General features: G+C 37.5%; 1 protein-coding gene across 5 annotated transcripts in view; it reads right to left on the reverse strand.

Moving 5' to 3' along the window:
* vwa5b2 (von Willebrand factor A domain containing 5B2) overlaps positions 1-7,468 on the reverse strand; it is a 30,408-nt gene extending 22,940 nt beyond the window's left edge. Inside the window, exons 1-3 of one of the 5 annotated variants that reach the window (XM_088616057.1) lie at positions 7,450-7,468; positions 6,435-6,521; positions 45-205 (exon numbers count right to left, since the gene is read on the reverse strand). In XM_088616057.1, the coding sequence (XP_088472183.1) occupies positions 45-183 (139 nt within the window). In that variant the 5' untranslated portion in view covers positions 184-205; positions 6,435-6,521; positions 7,450-7,468. The other 4 variants (XM_088616043.1, XM_088616052.1, XM_088616077.1 and 1 more) reach the window with 4 other exon arrangements.
* Positions 7,469-9,784: the final 2,316 nt, after the last annotated feature.

The following is a 9,784-nucleotide window of genomic DNA, read 5'->3' on the forward strand; positions in this document are numbered from 1 at the left end:
TACTGGAGTGGTATATACACAAGCTGCAGCAACATCAACCTTACCTTCCACTGGTTCGGAATGTGGGTTAAGATAGGTAAGGTGGGCAGTGATGCCCAGAGAGCAGCCGTTGGCACAGGACTTGATGCATGAAGCTTTAAGCAACAGTGGAGCCCAGGTAGAACGGTTCAATAAACCTGGCATCTTCGGTTGGGTACAGGAGCTGCTGGGAAACCCAGGCAAGGGTAACAGGAAAAGGGTGCACTGGTTAACAGGATTGCAGGGAAAGAAGCAAAAGGGATTTAATTTCACCAAGAAAAGCACAATTCTTTCCTCTGCTCCAGGAAGTTATGATGTGTTTTCTCTATTGAATTGGAAAAGAAACACACAGGAAGATAGAAAGAGTTCACGGTGACATCCTGGGTCAGAGAAACAGAACAATGAATCGGGTTTTACTTGCAGGTTTCAAGAGTTCTCAGAGGTGGCAGAAAATTCAGTGTATGTTAACTGGCTCATTGTAATGTTGTTTTGGAAGAAACACTCTCTGTCAAAGTAAATTGCTGTTGTCTGATTAAATAAGCTTAAGAAAAGTGGGCAATATCCATGGCACTAGAACCAAGAACACAATCCAACAAGCCAGAACAGGTCAATGTCAGTTTTATAACAATATAATGAAGCAGTATTTTTAAAAAAGGTACATATTCTGATAATGCAGATTTTTTTATTTTCCGTTTGAAGGACTATGTATGCAGGGCTACGAGGAATTTCGGTAACTGGTTTCATACACTGAACAAAACCTGGGGTGCTGGTGGGCTATAGCTGTTGTTCACATTCATCCTTGAAAATGTAAGTGCTCACCTGAACGGCACTGCATAATCCCTATTCAATAAAAAAGGCACAGTCAATACAAAAGACATTAATGTATTTGCTCCAGCTGTGGTGCAATATTTACAAATGTCCCCTCTGAAAGTGTCTGAGGTTGGTTACCAGGATATTCCCCATGCTGCAGTGCACAGCAACCTTCAGGTCAGGCAGGCAGCTTTATTAATGGACAGTTCAATCATTAACAGCTCTGTCAACATTCCAGAAGGACTAGGCTGGATGCAAGATGCTGTCTAATGTAAAAGTTTAGGTTCATGTCCAGGAGGTGTTGAAGCTGACCACTCTCTTGGGTCTCTGGCTGGAGAATACAGAAGGTCACAGTGATGGGCAGTGATGACTCCTGGTCTACAGTTCATCTACTTTTATTCTGTGTTGCAGGATGGGTAAGAATGGCAGTGCCAGCTGTGCCAAGCAATAACTTGATGTTCCTTTGTTATTCACTTCCTCTGTCCAGCTTCAAACTCTCAGAGAAATTACCCCATGCCTTGTCTCTCTGTTGCTTGACTGTACTACCGGCTCAGGCTCATATTAAAGCAGCAATGTTAATGTTCAGAGTGTCAAAACCGAGAACCATGTATTCCTTATTTTACTTTCACCCAACTAATCGTATTAATAACTTATTTATTTTGTAATGTAGTGGGAAACTTCTATTTTTCTGTCACATTTGCTGCTGTTCATCTTATTGTACAGTTTAGCGATCAGGACAAAAGCCAAAGTAAATTTTAATGGTGATAAACTCTTCAAGAACAGTCATGTATTATTGTTATTTCTGTCTTGTTGGAATCACAGTTCAGTTGCTTAACTCTCTGGATCACTGTTATTAGGATGTTAATATGTGTCCTATTACAATTAATTGCAATACGTTCCTAGTCTTATGAAGTCAAAACTATTCACACCCATTAACACATACAGTAATAAATTCACAGAGAGTAAAGCCTTTTTAAGACAATGTTTTTCTGTGTTGCTGAGCATTAGTCACCACTTAAACCTTAATTTATCAAAAATATGAATGCAATAAACAAAACAAGGCAAGCTGTCTCAAGTCTCTTTTACTTCATTCCATAGATAAAATCTACACTGAAGTTCATATTATTTTATAGAAAGCTTTATCTTGAGATCACATAAGCATAGCCTGAAGTATTGTGTTTGACTAGTGCAGTAAAAAATTGATGCATTATTCAGAAAAAAAACTGGCAGCCACAACATTTCAGTAATAATAATTTCTTTAATTTATGTAGCACTTTCCATCTGAAAGCTTCTCAAAGCACGTCTCATAGAAGAAGAAAGCTACTACATATACCACTGTAGAAGCAAATACTATATATGCCAGCAGTGAAAAATTACTTCTCCAGTTGAATTAAGGGAAAACTTTAGGAAAACCAAACTGTAGAAGCCCAGAGTGGAATTTAGCAAGGATATCAGGATTCACATCCCCATTCTCTACAACATGTGATTTTTAATTAACAAAGTAGTCAAGGACTTTGGTTTAATGTCTCATCTTCTGCATCACAGTGTCTAGTGAAATTGTGGTTCGGGGGGAAGAGTATCACTTCCTAGTTCACCAACAACACTTGCATAAGAAACCTGGTTTTCCTTAGAGGTCCTGTTCCAGCACTGACCAGCTCCAGCCCTGCTTAGGTTCTGAGATCTGGCCTGACCAGGCTACAGGATGGCAATACTGTTGAACCATGATGGTATACTTCCCTACATTTATCACAGAAAAAAGAACATTTAATGGTTTTCCTGTGGTCAGCCAACATCCCTATTCTCTCACTGTATTTTAATATGAATAAAGATGTATGAATGTCAATGTGTTTAGAGATATTTTTATATGATTATATTTCATTAAATCATTTCCAAAGTTTTAAATGTTTACCAATGCTACACAATTTTCATGCATATACTGTAGCATACTAAGTAAATTCTGAACAGGCATTGACAAAAAGTCTCACTGTGTGCCGAAGAAATGTTATGAACAGTTAGTCAACTATTACATTTCATTTAATGAAATGTTGTATTGCTGTTTTGCCAGGAATATGTTGTGTGTATGTCCCTTAGTTAAATAAGTTGTTGCAAAATGCAACTTTTTTGCTTCCTTTTCACAGACTTGGTTTTTACCAAGCTTGTATGCACATGCTGAGTGTTATGATTGGAATCATTCCAACACAGAACTGAGATCTGGCGCAGAACATTACTTATTTGATAAGCTTCATCATCTTTTTCATGACTTTTGATGATAAAAAGTGATTGCACAGAAAATTGTTTTAAAAAATGTGTTTATACTTAAAGAAGAAATCGTAATTATTTGATTTTTATCTTTGTCCAACTGTATTTTGTATTGAATGCAAATATCAGCAGGATCATATCATGGCCAGCTTGTGCTTTTGATAGGTGGCAAAGTGTAATTGCTGCAAAAGTGATACCATTTCCCGTGCTCATTTACAACAATGTTTAGCAGAAAATATGCAATTTAAAACTAATTAGCAATACACCGTGCATTTGTTAAAAGAAGAGGTATGATTGCTGGGTGATGCTGGTCACAGCTGAATGAGCCCCTGATTATAGCAGCAATGGTAACTGTTTGTTCTAACTCAGGTAATGGCCTTTTTAGCTCTGTTCTCAAAGTAAATCAACAAAACCCATCTGCTTATTTCACTCACTAAAAGTGCATTTGGTGAGGTCACACCTCAGTGGGTACAATGAGACACAGGAATGGCAGGTATAACGACTTGACCAAAATCATTAAAGAGGCATTTTCAAAACACTCTAGGATATACAGTAGCAAATCACAACCAGACCCAAGGAAATGCTGCACATGTCCTGAAGGTGTGGGGTTAGTGTCAGCTGAAGTAAGCGGTGGAATGTTATGTTTCATGTTTTATGGTCAAGTAGCAATGATCTTATATCATCAAAACCACTGTTGAGCAACACTTTATATGTTTTATTTGAGTCTGAGAAACACACAGTTTAGTTAAGATAAAAGAAAAACATTTCTTTCTGTAAGACACATACATTAAAATGTTCAACTGAAGGATAATTGTAATATGTATGTACCAACAACTATGAACAGAAAGCAGAAAACATGGGTGCAATGTGGTCTGCACAAGAATACAGCAATACTGTACAAGGAGGAAAAGTACGGCCGCAAACCTCAAAGATCAGCTGCCTATACTTTCTGACTGGCAGGTGGACATTCAGCTTACTATATTATTTGCATGCAGCACTTAATGATTTCCTTAAACAGCAATGGAAAGGCCTCTTTATAGGCCATGGAAAACGTCTTCACTTGGCAGTGATTTCCTGTAGTACACAATGTTACTGAGGCTGTGATAACCAGCAGGCGTGACTCACTAGATCTGAGATTGCTGAGAGGCTTTACAGCTACAGCCCACACACACCTGACTTACAGTAAACCCTAAACAGATGGCCAAAGGATCGGCCAAAAGGATACTTGGGTTCAACTTAGGTTTAAATTCAAGGTTCTGTAAACTTTTGACCTTTATGCAAATGCAAAGCTCATTATTTTGAAGATAATAATTACAAAAAAGGAATTGTCCTTTTTTATTGAAACTCGACACTCCATTACAACTCTTAGAAAATCATGGAACGGATGAGAGCAGTACGGGTTTTCCTTCCTCGTACAGAAGGCATCATCTACCGTCATGTACTGTACACTGTTGGAGCACCAAGCCCACTGGAGGAGTAGCACAGCATTCACTGACAGCACATCAATTCACTCAATCTCAACAAGCCAGAAGGAGTCTGTTACAGTATGTCCCGGGATGCACCAGCCAAGTCCCTTCCCCAGTGATGCTAAACTAATAATTCGCTGACACCTGGGAAATCTTGGCCATAGTTGGACTAATGACATGCTCAAGGCTCAGTTTTTGGTCATCATATCACAGTAAACAAAGTCTAGCCTTAAAAAGGGTTCAAAGACGGGCTGAATGGCATTCTAACATTTCTAATCTTTCTAATGTTCTCAGAAAGCCACAGATAATATTTGGCCAGTGTTGTATATACTATAAACATCTGAAGTCAGGAGAAAACAACATCTCCTTTGACAGTAAGTTGACTGAACCACACTGACGGTATCAATCAACTATGATTCAACACTGCCATCAAAGCATGTGACAGTGAACGGTCTTGCTGTTTCTGAGAATGAGCAAAAACAATGCTCAATAGCCTTGTTGAAGGCTTGATCCCAAAATTGTTTTTGCTTGATTTGCATAAATTGGGCCATTTTGAGTCTTTTGGGAGGGTCAAACAGAGAGCATTGCACGGTCACTTTTCAGTCACTTGAGGTCCATCAACATCTCTTTAAATAATTAGGTTATTCCATCTGGTCTGATAAAATGATTTCGGCAGACGACCAGAAACTGTACGCCAACAAGGAGCAGTTTTTGAGATTCCTGAAAGGACATGTGGCCTTGATCATACAGGTATATGTAAAATGTCAAGTTAAACATGTTATTGTTGATTTGTTGAGGTGATTGATGTGTCTTCACCAAGCCAATTAAATTTCAAAACAATTTATTAACTGAAAGTAGAGTGGCATAACAAAAGGTTTCCAAATATTACTAACATATTGTATGCTGTGTATTTATAATTGACTTGCAGCAGACATGGGCAGTGAGAGTTTAGTGCATATAATCAAGAGAAACTCAGAGACATTAACATTAACAATTTTAAATACACACAGCTCCTGTTCAATTACTGAAAATTGTTTAAAGAGACACAATACACGGGGAAAAAAAATATTTCCAACGCATCTTCTGGGTTTGGTCTCATTACCAACAAATGCTACAGTAGCAGTCTCATTAAGATTGAGAACTGACTGTTGAGGGGACTTTGGGACGTGAAGAACTTTCAGTAAATACTGGAAACTTGGTTCACTTTCAAAAGCCATTTGATTATGTACAGTGGGTGTAAAATGAAATTACTGCAAACCATGTCTTTCAGTATATGTAAAGGATCCGTGCTACGGAGACTAGATTCAGAGTGTTCCCTAGAAAACGTGCTCACAAGGTCTTTACAGGCAAAACAAGTCTGTGAAGCAACGAGTGGCCTTCTGTGCGACGGTAGTCTTCTGCGCACCCTTCTCGTCTTTATTTAAACAGTACTTAAAATATTTCACATAATTCAGTGGAAATTAAGATTTATTGACAATAGTCAGAAACTATATTCATAATCAAATAATCTTTACTTTAGAAAATAACCAAATCATTTTCAGATTGATATTCAGCGCAAGACTGCGTATCAACAGATGTAATTGCCTACATTATTCCTATATAATATCCGTATTTTAATTAGCATACAAACTGCCTGGGACTCCGTGTATTTCCGATTAATGGAACGAGGACAGCTCGTTCACTGCCTCATGAACAGAAAAATTCAAAAAGTCGCTTGACTTTTGTTTGAAAGAATATTGTCAAATAATACCGTTATTCAATATAGCCATACTCAAGCGAATCGGTTTCGTTTTATACGACTTCATATGCATATATGATTTTATGTATTGAACAAAACAAAAAAGAAAACGGGTTACCCTTACCAAAAAAGGTATAACTGACCTTAGGTTTCTGTAGAAGTGCCCCGGTTTTCGTAATAGTTTAAAAGGTGAGACTTAACATTTTGCTCTACGAACTTCTTTCTTCGCACTGTATACAAATTGAGAAACAAATATATACAGTAAGTATGAAGTATTACAAATAAATTACTGTATATCACAACGGATAACCCCGTTAAAAATAAAACATTGAGTCCAGGAGAAAACATTCAAATAACAGAAATCCACCACTTAAAACAATATAATAGCCCCTTCCTGCAGCCTATTAAATCCTGACGTTTTTTAGTGTTTGATCATCAGATTGCCTGTACCAGACAGCAAGTTTATTCTCCACCTACGAAGAAGTTGCACAATAAAAATAGAACAAAACCAAGTTGCCCGAGCCAGCTATTACTGTACCTTGATGTCTGATTTTAGTATCTAGTCCAGACTTGCTTTCTTTCTTTCTGCCGTTCACAAAGCAGTTTTGTTTCAGAGATTATTTCCGATGTTTTCTTTTGCTTTTCTTCCTTCTGTTTTGTCAGACGAAGTGCTTTTTAACCCCTGGATGCGCAGCAGAAAACCTTCGGTGGTTCTCGAAGCGCGCTGGAAGGTAACTGGACAGGCAGTGCGAAGCACACTGTTGCTTGTCTCGCGTAGTCTGTATCGCAGGTCTGTTAGACCTCATCATATTATTATTACTACATGCACGTGAGTGTGGCTTCGCTTTGAGTCCCACTGGAGACGAGCACTGGGAGTAGAGGTGCGCGATAAAAAATGTTTAAAGTATGAGCCGTAGTCTGTATCCCGCTCCATCAAATGAATCTGTCTTTTATTTTTTAAAAACTAACATATTGGAATTCTTCTATTCCTCAAAACAGGAATAAAAACAATTGATAATTTATAAACAAATTCTTGGAATTTATAAATAATTCTTCAAATATAAGCAATGACGGTAATTAATTAGTTTAATATGTTAGGCTAGACTAGCTTGTTGGGCTAAACCTGCTTATTCTTACCAGTAATGTAAAATGTCTTACTGGTAGGAGAGCGATCAGTCATCTCCGAGATGCAAATAAAACCCTACAACTTTACTAGATGGGACAGAAATGTCAACCGTGAATCTGGGCGTCCTAGATAAGGGGAAAAAATATACTGACTTTAGTAAATGTATAATAATAATCTGAAATGGCTCCTAAAGCATCAGTCTAATAACAAACTCCAGATGGGTTCACTGTTCTTTCTTTCAACAAAAGTGTGAACATGATAAAAATGGTTTCTATAAACACTATGCAAGGTGGTCGTTTAGGGTTTTTGTGAAAACTGGAATGTTAGTTTACATGTAGGAGCAGGTCCCCAATGCTCGTTGTTTGTAGCTAAATTAGATGAAGCTCGACTGCTCTGTGTTGAGGTAATTGACCCTGGCTGTAAATTATATTTCACTTCAGGATTGTCGGGTAATGACTAGCTATGACAGTCAATGACTTCACCGCACAAGAGAAAATGGATACACTGTATGTACTGTAACAAAGCTATCTGACTACTCATTTAACCATTTTTACAGAAACAGAAGACCTAGTCTTTAATCCGTAGTTGTTCTATACACAGTATATTTTGGAACAACTTTCAATTCTAAATTTGATGATTTGTTGCATTTTTCTTTCAATCCCGGTGTATGCATTTCTCCATTCCAGACACTTATTTACCTACTGTACTTCTATTTCAGCTGGTGTTCCATAAGGATAAAACATTTAGTGCTGTGAAAAATGTTCACCTACAACATGTAGCAAAAACACTAAGACAAACAATAGTACCACCTGTAGCTTGAATTACTGTAATCTTGCAGGATACTAGATTTCAATTTACTTTTTGGTTGAACTACAGTACTCTGTATAAATCAGTTACACAGTTCACCAATGTTGCATTGGGCTATGCCACTCTACAGAACACATCACAGACAGCTCAAAAAACTGTGATCTCTTATTGATACTAAGGTGTTTAGTAACATGATTCTTACAAGTGAATTTATAGATACAACATTACAAGCTAAGATGCCCTCTCCTCAAATACACTCTGAAACGATTTTCTGGCAGACAGTCTAATGCTGTAATTACTTTGAATTGATCTTAATTTGATGGCTGGTACATTCAGATGGGACTCTTTAATCCCATAAAGCTCCCATGTGAATAGAATCCATACATTTTCAGTCTGCCATTCCTGGTAAGGGTATCAGTGAGACGAATGCCATTTTCTTTGAAATGCTGTATGATTTTGATTTTAGTTTACGAAAACCGGTGCCAGTTCCAAAAGTCTTGGTTTTTAGCTAACAACAAATTTATATAGGCTATTCTTCGTTATGCCTGTGTAGGTTTTTGTCACTATGGAAGCCAATATTCTCACTGACAATGAATTAAAGAATGCAAGGAACTGAATAAACTGGAGAACCTCATAAAAGAGAAGTGAGATTTAAATAATGACGTTGGGCTTCTTTATTTTTCAGATAACAAATTGTTTTTTTATGGCGTGGTTAATTTTATGTCCAGACACCCTTAAATATCCTATTCTGTTCAGCTTCTAACAGAATACGATGATAGCAATCTAGGCTGTCTCTGTTTGCTGTCCTTGTGTGGAATTAGCATGTGAAGTAATAAGAGAGTACGATGTGTTCATCTTCAAGGTGAACTTCTCATTATTTTCACCTAACATGCATGGAAAAGCGTCTGTTTCAGCAGTGGCTGCTAATCCCCTGTGCAAGGTGACAGCCTGTTCAGGTGATAATTTGATCTAAAACATTGCATGGGCTTTAATGAATATGAACAAGAGCGGACACCCTAGAAAACCATGGCAACACCTTCTCCGCAGGCCTACAGGTGACCAAAATGCGGAGAGAAGGGAGAACTTTATGTTTTTAAATTGATTTGTAAATCTTTTTCCTATTCATTAAGATTTCAAATACAGTAAGTCTTGGGAAGATACAGATAAGTGTATTATTTCAGAAATTGCCGCACTTGTGTATGTGATATTTTTGTGGGACATCTTTGAGCAAGAATCTCTAATTTCCTGCCATTTAGATGACCCAGTGACCCAAGGACTTTGTTGTTGTCTTTTGAAATACTAACAAAATTACAATAATGTCCATACATGACTCTGCTGAAACTCAATTCAGCCATTTTCCATTCTCTTTGACAGAAGAAAAGCAAGGGATCCAATGTGTATCAACAATACGCTATTGTAAAATACTGTAGGTCACTATAGCCCTTCTATGGCAGTAAAGGTCACTTTGCATTTCTACCCTTTATGTACTATATGTTATGACTGCCTTTTAAAAAACACTATCTGTTACATTTGAAAACTGGGAAGGTAAATCATTGTTTG

Source organism: Lepisosteus platostomus, chromosome 2 (genome assembly GCF_059453375.1).
Source record: "Lepisosteus platostomus isolate fLepPlt1 chromosome 2, fLepPlt1.hap1, whole genome shotgun sequence".
Classification (NCBI taxonomy): domain Eukaryota; kingdom Metazoa; phylum Chordata; class Actinopteri; order Semionotiformes; family Lepisosteidae; genus Lepisosteus; species Lepisosteus platostomus.